General features: G+C 43.5%; 1 protein-coding gene across 1 annotated transcript in view; it reads right to left on the bottom strand.

Moving 5' to 3' along the window:
- Positions 1-2,902: 2,902 nt before the first annotated feature.
- pdia5 (protein disulfide isomerase family A, member 5) overlaps positions 2,903-23,340 on the bottom strand; it is a 64,900-nt gene continuing 44,462 nt past the window's right edge. The window contains exons 12-17 of the mRNA XM_031805703.1: positions 20,705-20,775; positions 18,634-18,797; positions 18,326-18,456; positions 13,102-13,172; positions 7,307-7,441; positions 2,903-5,841 (exon numbers count right to left, since the gene is read on the bottom strand). Of these exons, the coding sequence (XP_031661563.1) occupies positions 5,770-5,841; positions 7,307-7,441; positions 13,102-13,172; positions 18,326-18,456; positions 18,634-18,797; positions 20,705-20,775 (644 nt within the window). The 3' untranslated portion in view covers positions 2,903-5,769. The remainder of the gene's footprint in view (positions 5,842-7,306; positions 7,442-13,101; positions 13,173-18,325; positions 18,457-18,633; positions 18,798-20,704; positions 20,776-23,340) is intronic.

Raw genomic sequence — 23,340 nt, 5'->3', positions numbered from 1 at the left:
TTTGCGTTCACCGTGGATATCATGGCCCTAATGAATGAACTGAATTCCAAACTACAAGGGAAGGGCCTTTTTGCACATCAGATGTACAGCCTTGTCAAAGCCTTCAAAGGGAAATTACTCCTCCTGACCCGCCAAGTAGAAGCCAAAAATCTTCTCCACCTTTCGACACTACGAGCCTGTTCCCTATCAGATGACCAGCGGGAGAAGTATACATTGCTGCTACGAACGGTGAGTTCTCGTAATTTGAGGATTTCAAAGAGTTAGAAAATGACATGCTGTTGGTTTCCTCACCTTTCACCTTCAATGTGGATAACACTCTCACTGACCTGCAACTTGAACTTATCAATCTTCAGTCTGATGCAGTGATTGGAGAACTATTCAAAACAATGTCACTGACGAGGTTCTATGCATCTCTCGATGAACAAAAAAACTTTCCAAAGATTAGGAGTCATGCTCAGAAGACCTATGTATGTGAACAGACGTTTTCAGTGATGAAATATAACAAGATCAAAACATCTCTTATCGACTCTCAACTCTCAGCAATCCTGCGCATATCAACGTCAGAAACTATACCAGACTTCACTGCTCTAGTCAAAGCCCATCAGAGACTTCACTCCTCACACTGATTGAGTAGTTTAAATGTAATGTTCTTTCTTGTGTTTTTTGTGCATACCTGTTAACAAGAGTTCTGTCCGTGGTGCTGAATGCAGTGTACTTCTCCCTCCGTGTAGTTCATTTCATGTTTAATAATGAAAATACCTTCCAAAAGGAGAACATGGATGTGGTTTAATTCTGTGCATGTTAAAAAAGTTAAATAAGTAGCATATCTGGACGTGATTTACAGTAGATATATCTGTCAACACAGTCATACACTTGATGTATAATCAATCCTATAATGATTCTGGCCAGCGATGGCAAAATATATATTCTAATGTGGCCCTCCAGGGAAAATAAGTTAGCTACAGAAAGTAATGGAGAAATATTACCTTTCTGCAGCAGGTGGATCTGGCCGGGCAGCTTCATCTTGCAGCAGGTTGAGGGACTTACTTCCACTAGCTAGCATTGACTATAGCCAGTAACCAGGTAGGGCTCACTAGCGCAAGCCAACTTTGTTCAGTTGTTGAGTTTGTTTTATTGGGATGCTAACTTCATAATAAGTTCAGAATCTTAGCTAACATGAGTATTTGTGTCTTCCTGTCACACTCAGTCTAATCCTTTCTTTTTGCTGTCAACATAGGCTGTAAACACCCCCCCTAAGCCCTGTGAATACCCCTATGAGGGGTGTGTACTTCCGGGTATGAACAAAATGAAAACATTTATTTGTTTTCAGTTATTCCATGTCAATGTTTTACACAAATTGGAAAACAAGTTGAATTCTGATTTTCAAAACTCAGAAGTGAAAAAATGTGCTGAAGCAAAAAAACTAAACGTGCTAAAAACTAAACGTGCTAAAAACTAAACGTGCTAAAAACTAAACGTGCTAAACTAAACGTGCTAAACTAAACGTGCTAAACTAAACGTGCTAAACTAAACGTGCTAAAAACTAAACGTGCTAAACTAAACGTGCTAAACTAAACGTGCTAAACTAAACGTGCACCCCTGGGGGGCCCCAGGACAGAGTTTGGGAAACGCTGCTCTAGGTTAATTTCCTCATACTGTTTGCAACCCTCCTTTCAATACAAAGGATTGTGACCAGCCAGGAGAAAATGCCCTGCTCCCACAAAAATCCTCCCAAGTGAAATTGTGATTGAGTGGGTTATCTAGTCCTGCACTCTAAGGCATTAATCAGCTAGCTACTGCAGTTGTACGTTGTATCCCACTGAGCAAAAAGTGTTGAATCAACATTGTTTCTACGTCCTTTCAACACCCCAAAATCACTGCCATTTAATTGATATGGAAAATGTATTGGATTTGCAAAAAGTTACACATTTAAGGGCATTTCATATTTTTTCACCCAACGTCTAACCTAAATGCAATGTCATGGTGAATTCATATCAGTTCGACCAAATGTAAATAAAAGTAGATGTTGAACTGACGTCTGTGCCCAGTGGGATGCATCTACCATGCAGGAGTATATCCAGGTAGCTACGCATAGTCTTAAAGAAACCAAAGTTAAAACTGAGTCTAGGTTTTTAGACTGTTATTGGTCAAGTTTAACAGTTAAGAACTCTGTAGTGATAAAGGTTAAATAATAAAATAAGTGATAATGATGGAACCTCAGCCTGAGGAGAGAGGGATTTTTTATTTAGGACATATCGCCATTCTCTTCCAGCCCAGGCTCTAGTCACAAACTCCTGGGTGTCAGTTCTGCTGAGAGCCGCTACAGGTCTATTTGTCTTCCCGACTGGATGATGGAGAACCAGGCCAGACCCCAGACAGGGGGGGTGAGAGGGTTCAAAACAGCTTTCACTAGGCCTAGGTCCCAGATCTGCCTGTGTTGTCTTGCCAAGTCCCTGTGGAATTCTAATGCCAAACGTTTGGGAAACAAACAGATCTGGGACTTCACTGGTTATGTCAATCAAGCCGCTGACCCCTGATGTCAAACTCCATTTATTTCATTTCTATGTATTTTATGGTGGTTGTCCAGTGTTTCGTGTCTGCTTTGGACACTATTGCTCTGGCTGAGTTTGTAAGTAACTAAACAAACAAAAAGAGATCAGCTGCAATCTGTGTTTAGGATCTCACAGGACATAGGTTGAACATACTTACACAAACAAACTTTGAACACAAAAAAATCCCAGGCTTCTTGGCTTTCACCATCTCCTGACTTTATGCTACATGGTATTCTTCACTAGAAGTAAATTGTAATACTTAGCCATTGCATTAAAGTAAAAATGAAAGGAGATTTTGCAAAGATGATAAATGATTGAAAATGAGAACATCCATAGAGAACACGACAGTATCTTGGAAATGTTTGACTTTTTATTTTAGCAAGGTCCTCATTCGAAGGGCAAAACTGTACATATGGCTGGGCACAGAAAGTCAACCAAGGCGACAATGACCTCTATGCATAGATGTGACAGTTTCCACACAATACGAGGGCTTTGGGATGAGACAAAGTTGGTGTTTATGATAAGTTTGTCAAGTCTTTAACCATTTGATAGCACTGAGCCTTGTACTGCAGAAACAAAAGTCAAAGCAAATCATCCCAACAGAAAGAAACATCAACATCTAAAAAAACAGCATGTGTGTCAAAATCCAGCTCCATACAGTAAAGCATTCTCCCACCGTTCTGCGATGTCGCTGCTGGTTTTGCATGATGCAGAAATGTTATGGTAACATTGATTGGAGACTGTGTTCTGTCAGTCTGCAGTTCATTTAAACCTTTTAATTTGCAACTAATCCATTTAGAAACCCAAACAATGTACAGTATTAGTCAGTTCATTAACCCCCATCTGCACAACATGTTTTATTTAATAATTCCTGCCATTACTTCAAACAGGAAAAGTAAACTGGACCATTGATCTATACATTTAGTTATTTTTCCATACAAGACAAATGTAAACAATTATTTTAAATGTGGAGACTCTAGAGCTCAAAACCACTGCAACGCAAATTAATACAACAAGCTAGTTCCCTTTAATTGTGTTTTCGCTATCCCTGAGAACCTTATTCAATAATGAAAGGAACCAAACTCCTGAATAATAAAACACAAGTTCAGCTACAGATAGGCCTTTAAATATTTATAGCGGCGTAAGCCGGGGAGTTAAAAACACACAGCCTTAAAGTCGCCACAAAGATAATGGCTCCGGTATTGATGATGGTGCCAAGCTCGGGTGATGTGTGTGTGTGTGTGTGTGTGTGTGTGTGTGTGTGTGTGTGTGTGTGGCGGGGGTGTTAAGGATGTCCATCGACTTTCTCACACACCTCTGCACTGTGAAATCTGAAGTCATCCATTTGGATGTCCTGGGACATATGGGATAACATTTCTCAGACGAGGACAGAGACACACACACAGAGGCAATATGCTCTTGGATTCTTGACTTTGTTCAGATGGAACTGATATCCTGGATCTTTTCTAATCATAATCCCATATGACTCCTGATATTGAGCTGACTGGTTCTGATTGCTAGAGACAAAAAGGGAGGGACTGGCACAGTCTTGTTCCTGTGGAAATGGCACATTAATGACCATATTTGGCCCCATATCTTTTCCAAGGGCTTTGTTTTGAATTGGTCTTCGATGATATCATCGAAAAACACTTGCAAGAGGCAAAACTGTTTTTTAGACCTCAGTAACACTGAAAGGAATGCAGGACAAGAAATGGGTTAGCTGACATGGAAATTATGTGCACACTTCAATGGGTCAGAAGTCTGTATGCTGTTGTGATTCTGGATGGCAGATAGCTAGCAACAATGACAAGAAGCTGCCACATTGGGAATCATAGGTGGCTCGTTTCAGCTAGTTTTATCTTGTTCTTGATACCATGTCTCGTTTTGAGGTGTTTTGGCTAATGTCACGTCTATGCTAATGTGGCAAAACATTTGCTAGCTAGCTAACCAACAAATGCAACAATGTTTTTGAGAGACAATTGCTCATTGTTCAAATGTATTTGTTTTCAATAAACATTGGGGACGAAATAAAGTTTACATGTTGTCAACAACCCCGTCTGTTGTGCCCCATAGTTGCACGTTGGTTTTGTTGCTAGACAACCAACACGTCTACAGTAAAAAATAATATCACTACAACAACAGGAGGCTTCTGTAAATCATTGACGTCTGGAGTTTAATTTTTTTTATTTTACCTTTATTTAACTAGGCAAGTTGGTTAAGAACAAATTCTTATTTTCAATGACAGTGGGTTAACTGCCTTGTTCGGGGGCAGAATGACAGATTTGTACCTTGTCAGCTCGGGGATTTGAACTTGCAACCTTTCGGTTACTAGTCCTATGCTCTAACCACTAGGCTACCCTGCCACCCACAGGTTCAGCACAGTAACATAATAATTCTAATTTATTTGGGTCATTTTACATTTGTGTCTGATTTGTCATCTCTTTCTCTCATAGCTGACTTGGAAACACGTGGAAAAACAGAAGCATCAGGCTTCAACACACCACTATAAGAGCTTTATGTTTTAGGGCCTCGTATCATTCACTACCCTACTATCTGTCTGACTCTGCGCTGAGTGATTAGCTTTCATACATATTTATTAAAAAGGCCACAGTTTTAGCTATTAGATCCTGATCCTTATCATCCTGAAACAAACCCATACCTAATAGACAGGTATGTACACAAATATCGAAAGAGTTATATCGAAACAAACAGTTGTATGCTTAGATTGTATTCCTCTTGAGGTGAATGAACAAGGATGTAGTGACCGGTAGGACTGTAGTGATGGTCCCTGTGATGTACAGTACTGTAGGTGGTTTCCCCACCATCCAACCACCAGTACAGCCACCAACCAACCACACAAGAGTGGATCTGAAAGGGAGGGTCCGGTATTGCATAGATACAGTATAAGGTGTAGCTTTTCACAAATGCAGTCACAGTATTTGGGCAACATTTTCATGTTTTCTTTAGTTTTTTTTATCAAGAAAAAAAATGGTCTCAAGTGGTCACACGGTAGGTAATCCCACTGTTATTACAAAGCTGATCACATGATCGATCTATATCAGTATAAAAAAAAAAGCCTTTCGCTGAAACGCTGAGGTTCACAAGTCCCCGCCCCATGATGTCAGATCATGATGACATCACTAGATGTCAGTGCTAAGAGGCCCCTGTCCAGGGTCACAGTGCAACGACAGGCTCCTCCTCCTCACCACACCCTGCCTTAAAGCTCCTCCTTCCTCTTGCCCTGGTCCCGCCCCCGCAGGCTACGCATGAAACCTATAAACCCCGCCTCCTGGGGAGAGGAAGACAGGAGAGGCCTGTTATAAAGATGTAGAGGTTAATGGTGTAAATGTATTATAAGGCAGAATTTATAAATACAGAAAGTATAGAAATTGTGAAAGTTGACAGATTCCATATTCAAAGGTAAGAAGGACAACAAAAGTGTATAAATGATCTTTTAATAGGGCACTAAGACTATAACCTAGCGTAGCAGGATCAAAAGAAACGCCTGAAACTACACTGAACAAAAACATCAAATGAAACATGTAAAGTGTTGGTCCCATGTTATAGGAGTTGAAATAAAAGATTGCAGAAATGTTCAATTAGGGACGAAATCTTATTTCTCTAAAATGCACAAATTTGCTTATTAGTGAACATTTCTCCTTTGCCAAGATAACCCATCCACCTGGCAGGTGTGACATATCAAGAAGCTGATTAAACATGATTACACAGGTGCACCTTGTGCTGGGGACAATAAAAGTGAAGTTGTATCACAACACAATGCAACGGATGTCTTAAGTTTTGAGGGAGTGTGCAATTGGCATGCTGACTGCAGGAATGTTCACCAGCTCAGGACCTCCACATCCTTCTTTTTCACCTGCGGGATCGTCTGAGACCAGCCACCTGGACAGCTGATGAAACTGTGGGTTTGCATTGTGAACAGCACCCCATGGTGGAGGTGGGGTTATGGTATGGGCAGGCATAAGCTACAGACAACGAACTATTGCATTTTATCGATGGCAATTTGAATGCAGAGATACAGTGACGAGATCCCGAGGCTCATTGTCGTACCATTCATCTGCCGCCATCACCTAATGCACGGCGCCATGTCACAAGGATCGGTGCACAATTCCTGGAACCTGTTTTATTTGATTTCACCTTTATTTAACCAGGTAGGCCAGTTGAGAACAAGTTCTCATTTATAACTGCGACCTGGCAAAGAAACCTGAAAATGTCCCAGTTCTTCCATGGCCTGCATACTCAGACATGCCACCCATTGAGCATGTTTGGGATGCTCTGGATCAACATGTGCGACAGCATTATCCAGTTCCCGCAAATATACAGCAGCTTCGCCCAGCCATTGAAGAGGAGTGGGACAACATTCCACAGGCCACAATCAACAGCCTGATCAACTCCACGTGAAGGAGATGTGTCACGCTGCATGAGGCAAATGGTGGTCAGCAGATACTGATGCCCCTACCTATCTGTGATCAGATGCATATCTGTATTCCCAGTCATGTGAAATCCATAGATGAGTCCCTAATGAATTTATTTCAATTGACTGATTTCCTTATATGAATTGTAACTCATTAAAATAATGTTGGGGGAGGTTCTCTTCTGCACTGTTCAACCAATCCAGTAAACATGGAGGAGGAGCTAAAATGGAGTGTCACCATCCAAAAGCAGAAGTCGCATCAGACTCTTTCCATTTCCCGTGAAAACCGGTTGTTGGGGACTCGGCAGAAGATGTCACTTACCCCTCGTTCTCCGTTGTATTTTTCTGCAAACTTCCCATAGTTGTAGTAGTTGAACATGGGGTAGCCCTCCACACCCTCCTGCTTGCACAGTTCTTGGTTCAGTCCTTTAGTGCAGTCCACAGCAGCATAGGCAATCTGAGGGACAAAGCATATAGTAGCTTACTGTAGCTTCAACATGATATTGTCATCCACAGAACTCAAAATCTGTAACAGCAACCACAACTAGTTTAGACAATGGTCAGTTGCATAAGAACCTCATGGATGTGTAGGATTGTATTGCATTACTTTGAAACAAATTTCATGAGCGGTTAAAAGCATTATGATTGTTCTAAAGCGTTTACATTGTTGTTGCCATATGCGCTGGACAATGAACAAGCCTACTAGGGTAAAATGTGTGCATGTTGTAAAATACTATAAAGTTATTCACAACAAGAAAGTGGACATTTACAGTAAATTATTTCAACACGGCTACTTTGGCACCGACTGAGCTGTTCGGCGTCTGCATTGATTCCCGGCACATTCTCAAATTCAGCCTGCAAAGCCAACTGGGTTAAAGGGGAAGTTCCGTTTACCACTTATTGTTAGATGGTTCCTCATTTGCCCCCATCACTCCTATAGATTTTTAGCTAGCCATTTTAGCTAGCAACTGAGCAAAATGTCAAACTTTCCCTTTAACCCAGAGCTGTGTGGTGTAAGTTTGTAATGTCTGTTTAAATAAAACCATAACATGGATAACAGTTTCTCCTGTCCCATAGACACATTTTAGGGTGAGGAACCATCTACCATTGGGGCTCCCGAGTGGCGCAGCGATCTAAGGCACTGCATCTCAGCGTTAGAGACGTCACTACAAACACCCTGGTTTGATTCCAGGCTGTATCACAACCGGCTGTGATTGGGAGTCCCATAGCGAGGCGCACAACTGGCCCAGCGTCGTCCAGGTTTGGCCGGTGTAGGCCGTCATTGTAAATAAGAATTAGTTCTTAACTTACTTGCCTAGTTAAATAAAATAAAGTAAAATACTGAACATCCCCTTTAAGAAAAATGCCTAATACATTCCTATCAAGCTAGACTATTAAGAGTGGGTGGGAAAAGAAAACCAATCACTCCTACATAAAAACAACAAAAGAGATTTATGTCGGGGCTGTCACAGCACGGCAGTCAGAAAAAAAAACAGCACAAATGAGCCGTAAATACCATCTCTCTGAAACATAGCTCACCCCCTCCCTCTGCTCGGCTTGTCCTTCTGGATGGCTCAAATGTCAGCAGCCGTGTCCCAAATGGCATCCTATTCCCTACGTAGTGCACTATTTTTAAAAGGGAATAAGGTGCCATTTGGGACACCACGCAGCACATTGAGCTTGTCACCATCAAGTAACCACCATCAGTCACCTGAGGACCAATATGTTGAATATGTAAATGATTGATGTCTCGGTGAGGCTAAACTAATTGGACAGTTTGACGTGTTGCTCAGACAGGTGAATCCTCTGACATGTCGCCTACATAATAACAACATGAAATGCTCATCTCAGACATTTAAAAATACATTATTTAAATGATTAAAGCCGTTGTCTAACACGCTCTGTTCAGTGAGTGAAAACATAAATGGAAGGATTCAGCATTACTGTCAAAACACAGATGAATGGTTAAACACCTCTTAGATTGTTGTGTGTGTCTGCATGGCCAATAAGGAACCTGTCAACATAAGAGGTATCTCACAGATCAGAGAGGTCTCTTGCCATTTTCAATGTCAAAGGGGTATTTTTACTGTTTCCCAACTCCAGTCCTCCCAACAGTATTGTAACCCTGGACAAACACACCAGATTCAACTAATCATCAAGCCCTCAATGAGTCTAATCAGGTGTTTTTTGTTGTTGTCTGGGGCTACAACAAAAATGTGTACTGTTGGAAGGTACTCGAGGACTGGAGTTGGGAACCACTGACCTAGATTATGTTTTTAAGACCAAAAGGTTGAAACATTGTCAACCAAGCACATAGGAACATAAAATATGCGTGTCTGTGTCTAAACATTTACATGAATATATACATTTTGATCTCCAGCACCTGCTTAGAAACAGTGGATGCGTGTATTACAGTACGTAGCTTTTCCCCATACCGGGTCTCTTACAGCAGCACCATACCATCACTTACTGTAGAACAGACTGACACACAGACTCAGCCCAGTACGATCAATCAGAGTTGAAGTAAATTGACATGAGGAGAATGATGTTGTAAAAGGATTGTTTTTCCAAAGGTTTCTGGCCAATGCAGTTATTGATTCCCTCTGGTTAATAAGATCTCCAACAACATCTCATTGATCACCACACAAGAGCTTCAACAATGAGCATTGAGAGATACTGTGTAGAGGACAGTTGGAAGTATATAAATCCTTGTCCACACTGGCAGTTTGAATAGACTTAAATTCATTTTTTTTTTGCATATCCAATTCAAAAGTAGTATTTTTTCCCTGCAGTCTGAACAGACAAAAAGCACAAACACATCTGATATTCCAAGCTACATTTCAAAACACCTTTGTAGCTTTAAAATCTGATTCCTGGTCATGTGTCTAACGGTGAAATCTGATAACACACATCTGATTCCTGGTCATGTGTCTAACGGTGAAATCTGATTCCTGGTCATGTGACTAACGGTGAAATCTGATAACACACATCTGATTCCTGGTCATGTGTCTAACGGTGAAATCTGATAACACACATCTGATTCCTGGTCATGTGTCTAACGGTGAAATCTGATAACACACATCTGATTCCTGGTCATGTGTCTAACGGTGAAATCTGATAACACACATCTGATTCCTGGTCATGTGTCTAACGGTGAAATCTGATAACACACATCTGATTCCTGGTCATGTGTCTAACGGTGAAATCTGATTCATATGCCCACAAGTGGTTTTTACGCTGTTATTACCATGACAACTAGCGTAGCCATGTCAGCAAATTACTACAGTCTGAAGACACAAATCCAATTTGGTCACCTGTAACTTGCGGTTTGGACAGTCAGTATTCCAAAACGGATTTGAAAAACAAAACTGATTTGAGCATTGTGCAGTGTGAACAAGGCTTTAGATACACTTCATATTGTGCTTAAAGAAGACAGGCAGCAATGTGTGTGACTGGGTTCGAACCCAGATCTTCTGTGCACCACAGGACTGTGTCAGCCTACAGAGCCAAAGCTAAGGCACTAGCTTGGGGAGCTAACGTAAGTATTCACATCAAGTCACACATGCATGTCTTCCAGAGTAGGAAAATCACTTGTGGACTATCTACCTGAGGTACTAATTAATGACAGTGTGTGTGTTTGTGTGTAGCAGAAAAATCCACCCTGCATAAGGAGGTTATTAGGCTGCTGTATCAAAAAGGCAATTTCACCGCTTCACGAATCACTACAGTGTTCTCATCAAAATTACAACTTAGATTTTTGTAAGACGTGATTCCGGCCAGCCTCCTCTTTTTATGTATAATATAATATGCTGACATTCAGTTCAATCAGAAAAAGAACATTGCTTGCATTGTACAAAGTCTCTGCATGCACACTGATAGCCCACTTATTCTTCCCTATTCCTCCTTTCTCTTTTATACAATACCGTATGTGGTGTTTAATTGGAGTGTTCTTCAAAGCCAGAGCTAAGCTGGTGGTGTTTGTCTTGGGTAAACGAGGCAGAGAAGTAGCCCAATAGACTGATATAGGGCTGTGACCATACCAGTATGACAATATTTTTTCCATGGCAAAAATGAAGAAAAAGGAAGCAGATCAAACCAGTCCTTTAAAAACCTCATGCTGCTGCGAGTAAAATATTGTGTTCTAATGGTTGGAAAATAAATACGTGCCTCTGGATGACAACAGAATGCCGGGGTGGCAGGTAGCCTAGCGGTTAAGAGCGTTGGGCCAGTAACCAGAAAGGTTGTTGGTTCAAATCCCTGAGCAATCTGTCGATGTGCCCTTGAGCAAGGCACCTGACCCTAATTGCTCATGTTAGTCACTCTTGATAAGAACATCTGCTAACCGACTAAAAATGTCTAAATGTCACAATGTTTGTTTCCAACATCAGGGCCGTTTTCCAAAAGTGTCCTTGCCACGATATTAAGGAGTACTGTGACACTGGTCCTGACGACACTGTTATCCACATCTACTCCTGCACAGTGCCAACACACTGACTGGGGCTTATGCTTTACACTATAAATAGTGAGCAGGGCTGAATGAGCTGCTCTTCTTTCACTCCTGCCCAGTCACCCCTTTACCTCCTCCAAAACCCAGGCACAGAGAGGGAGAAGGAGCATGAGAAGTAGTTGGGGATGTTAAGAGAAGTCCCTTCTGTGGATATGTGCATCAGACATCCTCACACAACCACTACAGCATCCCTGCCCTGCCTCCTGCCATCCCTGGCTACACAGAGCTTTTGAGCATTTGTTCTCCCCCAAACTCTTATTGTGACAGTGAAATGACGGTTGCAACACCACACCCCACCTGCAGACATCTGAATCTGTTCTCAGTGTTGTTTACTCTGCGTTGACACAGGAGATCCTTCAGACAAGCAGCGTTGCAGACAACAGCTCTCCTCTGGACCATTGAGAGTCTCAGTGATGGAACGGACACATTAGAGAGTGACTTGTTTCAACCCCACCCCGTGAATGGGATCTGGCCTATAATCAGAGAGCCAGTAGATGGTGATGGTGCTTTGCGTGCGTCTGGAATAAAGACACTAATTCTTGGACCTAGGCTGGGTGGCTGTGCTGATCCACAGCAGAGCGATTCACAAATCAGACACATTCTGGGCTGACAATGAACATTGCAGATCTGATTCTGAACAACAATAACTATTCCCTTGACATATCAATACTTACAGCATTAAGACCAGAATGAAGAGTTACCTCACACATTCAGTGATTTAGTAAATGTTTGTAATGTTAGCATCAGAGATTGATATCCACATTCCAACAATATGAATAATGAAAGATATGCATGCCAAATACCAAAGAGCTTTGCTGGATTAAGAAAGAGTGTCACAACCATTACGCGTGATGTATTCAAGTCATTTATTCCAACAACACTTCACCTTCTTTGTGTTTGTGGTCATTTAGAGTGTTATAATGATTAACAATGCTAAGCTGAGAGTGCAGCGATGCACGTTCCACTGTTGTTCAAGGAGTTTGCATTAGAGTGTGTGTGTGTGTATGTATGTATGAGTCAGACAGCTAGGGAGGATCTTGTTAACAACTGGAAAGCGTGACTGAGTCAGGGAGTCAGCGGGTATTAGAGTTAAAAGAGGGAGAAGGAGTCATCTAAATGAGTAGTAGTGTCAGAGAGGGCCATCTAAATGAGCAGTAGTGTCAGAGAGGACCATCTAAATGAGTAGTAGTGTCAGAGAGGACCATCTAAATGAGCAGTAGTGTCAGAGAGGGCCATCTAAATGAGTAGTAGTGTCAGAGAGGGTCATCTAAATGAGTAGTAGTGTCAGAGAGGGCCATCTAAATGAGTAGTAGTGTCAGAGAGGGCCATCTAAATGAGTAGTAGTGTCAGAGGGGGCCATTTAAATGAGCAGTACAGTAGTGTCAGAGAGGGCCATCTAAATGAGTAGTAGTGTCAGAGAGGGTCATCTAAATGAGTAGTAGTGTCAGAGAGGGCCATCTAAATGAGTAGTAGTGTCAGAGGGGGCCATTTAAATGAGCAGTACAGTAGTGTCAGAGAGGGTCATCTAAATGAGTAGTAGTGTCATCATCAGTACATTAAGAAAGAGAAAAGAGATGTGAGATTCAGGAGAGGGCTGGAGGAAGGCTCACCTTGCGGTCCTCTTTAAAGAGATCTGCTGCAGTGGTGAAATGAGGGACAGCGTTCTTGCAGTGGGGACACCCTGTTAGGGAGCATAGAATTATGGTCATTATCACAGCATGACCGTTGACCTTTAATGTTGTGAACTGCCTTTCACCCCAACTAGAATGTGACATTTGGCTCACCCCAACTGACATGAATACTACACAACGACATTATAACAGGAGAAATTGTAATTCAAGCACACAAAATGTCTAATCTATGGTCATATGCTCTCCTTCTCTCTCACACAAACACACAGGCAAGAATGCACGCAACACACACACTCTCTGTCCCTGCATGTCACTTACACAATTACCCCACATTAGTAATGGTGCACTTGTATTTTATAGGGAGGTATAAATCCCTTTACTGGAGTCATAAATGAAACCTCCCTGGCGCTTTCCTCGGGAGATTCATATCAGTCACCGGCCCCCTGAACACCACACACACACACACCAGGTGAGAGGATTGGTGTGTGTGTGTGTGCACGCACCCAGCCCTTTACATACAGGGACAGGCACATTTACAGCCCTCCTGTGTGTCACACAGTCAGTTTGACCAGCTGTCCACTTTGCTAACTGACTGACGTCACAGCCATAGTTCACCACAGTGATACGAAGGTTAGCAAAAAGGTGAATCAAGCATCTCAACTCCTCACTTAAAGTTTTGTTGAATGGCACATTTCCCAAAAGATAAAAATGTATTCAGATTTCTGCCTCTGCGAAACAAAGCCTGGATTGTGACACGCTCTGCACCACCTCATTTATGGACCATGATGAGAGTGATTATACATACACACCCCACCGATAATTATCAGAGCTGAGAGGATGGGCTTGGCTCCAGGCCTGTGGGGGTTGGTTAATGTGGACCTGCCTCATTGACCACAGTGCACAGCTAATGGCTCCTCTCTTGAAGACCTAAAGTATTTATTTTACCTTTATTTAACCAGGCAAGTCAGTTAAGAACAAATTCTTATTTTCAATGACAGCCTAGGAACAGTGGGTTTACTGCCTGTTCAGGGGCAGAACGACAGATACCTTGTCAGCTTGGGGGTTTGAACTTGCAACCTTCCGGGTTACTAGTCCAACGCTCTAACCACTAGGCTACTCTGCCGTTTCAGAAGAGGGGATAACAACCCCTAAAATGCTGGATATCTAATGGCAACCTTTTCTTCAAGTCTTTTACAGGTGTTTCTCAGCAGGGATACACAGCGGCCAGAGAGACGCCACACCTGCTTGGAGACAACTACTGTACATACTCACTTGTTACAAGTGCTTACTGGTGCCACTTTTGTTGGTAAGAACATGTCCAAGAACGGGTCTGAACTTAAGTGAACACTTCTGGATCGTTTTCTGCTGAAAAGTGACTAGAAATCATTATTGTCACATAAGAACCCTGTCCTTTTCTTGTGAAAGCCTCCTTAGTCATTCTCAGTCCCTTTCAGGTACAGCCTTCTACTTTGATTTTCCCTTTTTCATTTCATAGTAGAAGAATGTAAAATCTGTTGAATCTCCTGTAATTGGTGGCAGAGCTATAGTGAACTCAACAAAAAAGGAAACGTCCTCTCACTGTAAAAGGTGTTAATTTTCAGCAAACGTAACATGTGTAAATATTTGTATGAACATAAGATTCAACAACAGACAAACTGAACAAGTTCCACAGACATGTGACGAACAGAAATGGGATAATGTGTCACTGAACAAAATCAAAAGTAACAGTCAGTATCTGCAGTGCAAATCATGGATTTGCCAGTTCTTGCTGTGAGATGTTACACCACTCTTCCACCAAGGCACCTGCAAGTTCCCGGACATTTCTGGGGGGAATGGCCCTTGCACTCACCCTCCGATCCAACAGGTCCCAGACGTGCTTAATGGGATAGAGATCCGGGCTCTTCGCTGGCCATGTCAGAACACTGACATTCCTGTCTAGCAGGAAACCACGCACAGAACGAGCAGTATGGCTGGTGGCATTGTCATGCTGGAGGGTCATGTCAGGATGAGCCTACAGGAAGGATACCACATGAGGTAGGAGGATGTCTTCCCTGTAATGTACAGCATTGAGACTGCCTGCAATGACAAGCTCAGTCCGATGATGCTATGACACACCGCCCCAGACCATGACGGACCCCCCACATCGATCCCGCTCCAGAGTACAGGCATCGGTGTAACGCTCATTCCTTCGATGATAAACGCAAATCCGATCATCATCCCTGGTGAGACAAAACCGAGACTCGTCAGTGAAGAGTACTTTGCCAGTCCTGTCTGGTCCAGCGAAGGTGGGTTTGAGCCCATAGGCAACATTGTTGCCAGTGATGTCTGGTGAGGACCTGCCTTACAACAGGTCTACAATCCCTCAGTTCAGCCTCTCTCAGCCTATTGCTGACAGTCTGAGCACTGATGGAGGGATTGTGCGTTCCCTATCCACATCGACGGGACAGTAGCGGAGAGGGTAGAAAGTTAAGTTCCTCAGCGTACACATCATGGACAAACGGAATTGGTCCACCCACACAGACAGCGTGGTGAAGAAGGCACAGCAGCGCCTCTTCAACCTCAGGAGGCTTGTCACCAAAAGCACTCAAACTTCTACAGATGCACAATCGAGAGCATCCTGTCGGGCTGTATCACCGCCTGGTACGGCAACTGCTCCACCCAAAACCGTAAGGCTCTCCAGAGGGTAGTGAGGTCTGCACAACGCATCACCGGGGGCAAACTACCTTCCCTCCAGGAAGGTACCCGACACCACCCGATGTCACAAGAAAAAGATCAACAAGGACAACAACCACCCGAGCCACTGCCTGTTCACCCTGCTATCATCCAGAAGGCGAGGTCAGTACAGGTGCATCAAAGCAGGGGCCAAGAGACTGAAAAACAGCTTATCTCAAGGCCATCAGACTGTCAAACAGCCATTACTAACATTGAGTGGCTGCTACCAACATACTGACTCAACTCCAGCCACTGGAAAAATTGATGTAATAAATGTATCACTAGCCACTTTAAACAATGCTACTTCATATAATGTTTACATACCCTACATAACTCATCTCATATGTATATACTGTACTCTATACCATTTACTGCATCTTGATGTAATGTATCACTAGCCACTTTAAACAATGCCACTTCATATAATGTTTACATACCCTACATAACTCATCTCATATGTATATACTGCACTCTATACCATCTACTGCATCTTGCCTATGCCGTTCTGTACCATCACTCATTCATATATTTTTTATGTACATATTCTTATTCATTCCTTTACACTTGTGTGTGTAGAAGGTAGTTGTTGTGAAATTGTTAGGTTCGATTACTCGTTGCATATTGCTGCATTGTCGGAACTAGAAACACAAGCATTTCGCTACACTTGCATTAACATCTGCTAACCATGTGTATGTGACAAATATTTGATTTGATTCCTGGTGTAACTCGGGCAGTTGCTGTTGCCATCATGTACCTGTCCCACAGGTGTGATGTTTGGGTTGTACCGATCCTGTGCAGGTGTTGTTACACGTGGTCTGCCACTGCGAGGATGATAAGCTGTCCGTCCTGTCTCCCTGTAGTGCTGTCTTAGGCGTCTCACAGTACGGACATTGCAATTTATTGCCCTGGCCACATCTGCAGTCCTCATGCCTCCTTGTAGCATGCCTAAGACACGTTCACGCAGATGACCCTGGGCATCTTTCTTTTGGTGTTTTTCAGTCAGTAGAAAGGCCTCTTTAGTGTCCTAAGTTAAGTTACCGCCTGTAACCGCCTGTAAGCTGTTAGTGTCTTAGCGAACGTTCCACAGGTGCATGTTTATGGTTCATTGAACAAGCATGGGACACAGTGTTTAAACCCTTTACAATGAAGATCTGTGAAGTTTTGGATTTTTACAAATTATCTTTGAAAGACAGGGTCCTGAAAAAGGGACGTTTCTTTTTTTGCTGAGTTTATATCCTGTATGTGCTTTTTCTCTCCAATATGTAGGTTATAATATACAAACTCTTGTGTCTACACTTCACACATGAAAGTGACAATTCAAATATAGCTTTCGGTCCTCAATTAAATCACCCTTAAGCATTTGTGTTGTAAATTACAATCTTTCCCCACTAATTAGCGTAAAAAGGTACGACAAAAACAAGCATTTCATGAAGGGCAACATAAACGTTAATTAGCAGGAATTTCCCGGGATAGGTGGAGGTAACGTTACCCTCCCTGGCATATGTGTATAGGCAGCAGTTTAGTTCAGAAGAAAATCTGACGAAGAGGCTGGAAATGAGAAGAGACGGAAGACCTCCTTTAGATAACAATGAACATAACTGAAGGCATTTGATTAGAGAGTCTTCATGTGTTAGTGACTAGTTTGATCTTTCAAAGCCACTGACAGGAGGATGTTCCACAGAGGATTAGACAACGTTGCCTGCCTCCCTAATGGAACTCCACCCCCTGTCTCCCAGTTGGGTGCCATATGGGACTCAGCAGGAGTAGAGAAAGAAAAAGAGGAGGTTGTTATTGCCTCGTGCTGCCTCGGAGAGGAAAAGCCAAGAGGCATTTAGGAGTTGTTTTGCTTCATGTTCACTAATAGGAAGACGGAAGGTGCAGTGGTGATGAGCGCAGTCTTTGAAGGCTCTTATCAGACAGTGACTTCAGGGCTGCTTGCGAGTCGGTTCATCACATGTACATGTCCTGCATCAACTGGAAAGTGAGTGAGTGACCGTCCAATGAAAGGATATTGAGATGCTGTACCTGTCAATGTCATCTACAATGTTTACCCCTCTAGCACTACAAGTCTATTTTGGGCATTCTGTCATTTTCTGGTCCCTTCACAGCTTAGGTGTGGCTTCATCAGATGATGGCAGAGAAAAAGGCTAGATTTATGTACTGGTGGTGTAAAACTTGACTTAAATCCTTTAGTTCCCTGGGGAAAATAGGTCATCAAAAATTGGTGGTGTAAAAATCCAATCAATCATAAATCAAAATGTAGTTATATTGGACATCAACAAGTTGTTGTTGTTGTCGTCTGGCAGGCAGGGTGCTTACATGGTGATGTGACGGGAGGTTATTTGGAAGTGAACTCATGAGGTAGCGCAGCCTGAGACTTAACAGCCCAAATATCAACCTTGGACCTTTAGGATGTCCTTTTGGTCTAATGGTTGAGACATTGGGTTGGCAAACGGGAGACCCAAGGTCAATTCCCACTGGTTACACTTACATGGAGCGTAAAACATGACGAGGGCGTGCTTCTTCTTCTTCAGCGCTTCCCTGAAGTCCTCCATTCCTAGATGGCTGACGCTGGACGGCTTGTCTTCCCAGGACTGCTCTGGGGGAGGGGGTGCCTGGGGGCTGGTATAACAAAACCAGACATGACGATAAGGTATGATACACACCAACACTTGTGACTAGAAATGTTGATAACTGCCTGAGTTGAAGCCCATTGATCAGCATTGGACCCTAATCCTGTGCTGGCAGGTAGACCCTGAATTATAGAAAAGCAGAACAAAGTTAAAGATCATGACTCACTTCTGTAGAAACTCTATGATCTTGTCCTTGCTCCTGAGGTGGGGTAGCGTAAACCTCTCCTCTCCCTTCTCAAAGTACTTGACGGTGGGGAAGCCGGAGATCTTGAAGCGCTCTCCCACTGCCTTGTGGATGGTGGTATCCACAGCCGCCAGAACACCAGGGCTCTGGAGCAACAAGAGGCAGGTCAGGATACAATACCGTCATTACATCATAGATGAGCTAGTTCTGACTGGATCACCGCCCTTACGGCTCAACTCAGCCCAGTGAGAATAAAGCAAAACCACTAGAAAAACGTAAGCACGTACACCGAGTTTAGGGGAAGCATTTCGCCCGGTGGGTGGTACTGATGTCAAAGTCACAGTGGGAGTACATTTCATTGAGCACACGGGTTCAGTGTGGAGAAGGAGCTGAGCACTCGCTCCTGTCCGGATCGTGGAATCTATTGAACACACCGCTAAGCTGTAGACTACTGGTTGGCTAAACCTACGTAAGTAACAGATGATACCATTTCATCAGGCAGCCAAAAACATGAAGTAAACAAATGTAGATCTCTGAATCCACGTTATGTTTGCCATTTCATGCAGCCGCAGAACAGAAAGAAGCTAATGAAAATATATTATATTCGAATTTCACATGGTGTAATGTTGAGAGATATTAACATTCGAAAAGTAATGATGCTGGGTGTGTAAGTATACCTCCAGGATAGTATGGTAAAGTCAGCCTCATGTATAGACCCTCCAACAAATAAATAAGCCCAAGAACATCCAAAACCCATCAGATGAACAGTTTTTAATGAAGCCAGCAATGTAAATGATTCATCTCAGTGACTGACAGTAGACCGGTGTTAGTGCATGTTGACTAACCAATCACAGTACAATGACATTCAAATCAGCCTCATACATTTCACTGAGATGAGTTTAGTAGAGTGGCTTGATAACGGCATGGACGTTGTTGGTTTGCTAGCAGGCAAAACTTGACGTTACACATCGTTCACGTTTGGGAAAACTGTTCCAGCCAATTGGTAGCTACAGTAGCTACCGTTAGTTCAAATAAAGCTAAATGATCTACTAATATAAAAGTGCAGCTATAAACTAGAAAGTATAAATCCACCACAGCTTAATTTATGAATTAGGTCCCAGGAAGAGGGTTTTCAGTTGAACGTGGAGGCGCATCGGAGAGTACTTGCACTTTGAAACCCACGCACACTGACGTATAGCACCGCCCACCGGGAGAAATGGCGTGTAAAGAGTGTGTTCCTAAAGTTCACAGTGCACCAAACAAAACAGCAGCTCCTAAATAACTGTCGGGAGAGATTCAAATAACAAGATTATTTGTAAGATTAGCCTCCACAATAGAGGTAACTAAAAACAGTTGACCCCTCTATAACAAGGTATTTCAATACAGGACGAATAAACACACTTTCACTCTATGTACTTCTATATAAAGTAGAAGGAGAAAAATAGATGACTTCAGTGGTCTCCTGTGCTCAGGGTGTAAGTAGTACAGCCTCCAGGCAGCACATCCGCATTAGGTAATGTGGGAGCTCTTCCCATTGACCTCCAAGCACTGGGTCTGGGCAGGGAGCCGAGGAGAAGAGGAGGAAGGGAGGACAGAGTGGGTCCAAGCTGCAGATCTCCAGGCAGGCTGCTGCACGGGGACAGCACAGGGAAGGATGAGATAATTGCTCCAATCATGAGGCGATCTCTGGTGATATTTATTGGCCTGCCCCTGGCTCTGGCTCAGGGCTGAAGGAGTGCAGCATTACCATAGCGGAGGACAGACACACCCTGCTAATCAGAAACACATAAGGAGCTCTGGCAACCAGAGAGTCCAGCTTGTCAGACTCTGACAGCACCAGCCAAGTACAAGGCCAAGTGGGGTTAAAGTTCTGTTCTGATGTTCAGATATGTACTCTCTCACAGCTGGGGTATTTTTACAGAGTGGAGTTGCAAGGCTTCAACATAAGCATGAACATACATTTAAACACACAGAAACAACACGAGCTCTCTGATGCATGCAAACACACTCACACATCAAAAGCACCCTGTATATACACCATCATTGTACTTACATTTTTGTCTTTATTGAGGTATTCAGCAGCTTCATCATACTCTGGCTTCATCTTCTTACAATGGCCACACCCTGCAGGTGAAAACACAAACAGACCTGACTAGCTGAGCGACGATGACTTAACGAACAGAAATGACAAGCAGAGTTAAGATGTGCTAACGGTAGTGTTAGGGATTCTCACCATACTTACCCATAATCACATAAGTAAATGGCCTTAATAGAACCAAACAAGTGCGTTAATTTAATGAATCAAGCCATTCACAACATTACATTATCAGTAGGGCCTCATCCAAGTAACATTAAAATAAACAGCAGGGAATCGGTTCCCGCCAACGTTTTTCAACTCAACACTGGCAGTTCTACAATATAGAAATGTACACTGAGTGTACAAGAAATTAAGACCACCGTCCTAGTATTGCGCTGCACACCCTGTTTCCAGAGTGATAGGGGAGAAGACAGTTTAAGCGAGACCACAGTGACATAGCAGGGTTGGGGATGCGATAGGTCTAGTGTTACCACTCAGTGTGAGAACTAGCTGGGTGGACGGAGTGTGTGTGTGTGTAAGCTTGACTTGCTTGCCAACAGGGCTGTGACAACAAATTCCTGCGTCATGAATAAATGCTGTGTTGAATAAAAAATGTATGAGCTCTGCAGCAATGCAACTTATTTCTAAACAACTTTCAGACTCTGAACTCAATATTATTACCAAGCATCCCACTAGATGTGTTGTTGTTGGTATATTGTAAAGAGTAGCCTATGCTGTTTGAAGAGCAGTGTGTGTATGTGTATATTTCCTATACAGCATGGTCGGATGGAACAGCAAGATCTTTAGTTGGCACACTGCCATATTCAAAAACAGCTGTGAACTGTCCTTAAAATCAGATACAGCTGTAATAAACACAAAATCAATACAACACACTGCTGCATTCAAAATATGTATTCATGTTTAATTGTAATATTTTTGTAGAATTGTCAGACAGGATGTATCTCTGTCTGACCTTAAAAAGAGGAGTGTAAAAGAAGGAGACAGAGGAATAAAAGAGTATTAGTCTATTCTCTGCATCATCTCCTCTCTACTGGTGCCATCACCTTCATTTAGGAGGGTTAAGCTAGATATAATGTTTCTGATTCACAGCAGGGGAGTGTGTGTGTGTTTCTGTTGGAGAGACAAGGGCTTCGTGGCTATTAAAATAAGGCTGCTTCAATGGGCGGCTGGGCGCATCTCCTCTCCATCACCAGTCTGAATAGACTAGAGGATGCTGGGTAATATGCCTGTTGGGAGGCCAGATCCTGTTGTTTACCTCAGCCATTCACAGACATGAATTGGTCTCTATACATCCTGCATCTACAGCTGCACAAAGACGACTGAACCAGCCACAGTGTGGAGAGAGGAAGGGGAGGGAGCAGCACAGACAACTGAACCAGCCACAGTGTGGAGAGAGGAAGGGGAGGGAGCAGCACAGACAACTGAACCAGCCACAGTGTGGAGAGAGGAAGGGGAGGGAGCAGCACAGACAACTGAACCAGCCACAGTGTGGAGAGAGGGAGCAGCACAGACAACTGAACCTTCCACAGTGTGGAGAGAGGGAGCAGCACAGACAACTGAACCTTCCACAGTGTGGAGAGAGGGAGCAGCACAGACAACTGAACCTTCCACAGTGTGGAGAGAGGGAGCAGCACAGACAACTGAACCTTCCACAGTGTGGAGAGAGGGAGCAGCACAGACAACTGAACCTTCCACAGTGTGGAGAGAGGGAGCAGCACAGACAACTGAACCTTCCACAGTGTGGAGAGAGGGAGCAGCACAGACAACTGAATCTTCCATAGTGTGGAGAGAGGGAGCAGCACAGACAACTGAATCTTCCATAGTGTGGAGAGAGGGAGAAGCACAGACAACTGAACCTTCCATAGTGTGGAGAGAGGGAGCAGCACAGACAACTGAACCTTCCATAGTGTGGAGAGAGGGAGAAGCACAGACAACTGAACCTTCCATAGTGTGGAGAGAGGGAGCAGCACAGACAACTGAACCTTCCACAGTGTGGAGAGAGGGAGCAGCACAGACAACTGAACCTTCCACAGTGTGGAGAGAGGGAGCAGCACAGACAACTGAACCTTCCACAGTGTGGAGAGAGGGAGCAGCACAGACAACTGAATCTTCCATAGTGTGGAGAGAGGGAGAAGCACAGACAACTGAACCTTCCATAGTGTGGAGAGAGGGAGCAGCACAGACAACTGAACCTTCCATAGTGTGGAGAGAGGGAGAAGCACAGACAACTGAACCTTCCATAGTGTGGAGAGAGGGAGCAGCACAGACAACTGAACATTCCACAGTGTGGAGAGAGGGAGCAGCACAGACAACTGAACCAGCCACAGTGTGGAGAGAGGGAGCAGCACAGACAACTGAACCTTCCACAGTGTGGAGAGAGGGAGCAGCACAGACAACTGAACCTTCCACAGTGTGGAGAGAGGGAGCAGCACAGACAACTGAACCTTCCACAGTGTGGAGAGAGGGAGCAGCACAGACAACTGAACCTTCCACAGTGTGGAGAGAGGGAGCAGCACAGACAACTGAACCTTACACAGTGTGGAGAGAGGAAGGGGAGGGAGCAGCACAGACAACTGAACCAGCCACAGTGT

Source organism: Oncorhynchus kisutch, linkage group LG26 (assembly GCF_002021735.2).
Source record: "Oncorhynchus kisutch isolate 150728-3 linkage group LG26, Okis_V2, whole genome shotgun sequence".
Taxonomy (NCBI): Eukaryota; Metazoa; Chordata; class Actinopteri; order Salmoniformes; family Salmonidae; genus Oncorhynchus; species Oncorhynchus kisutch.
Note: the sequence above shows the minus strand (reverse complement) of the source record. Positions and strands in the feature narration are given on the sequence as shown.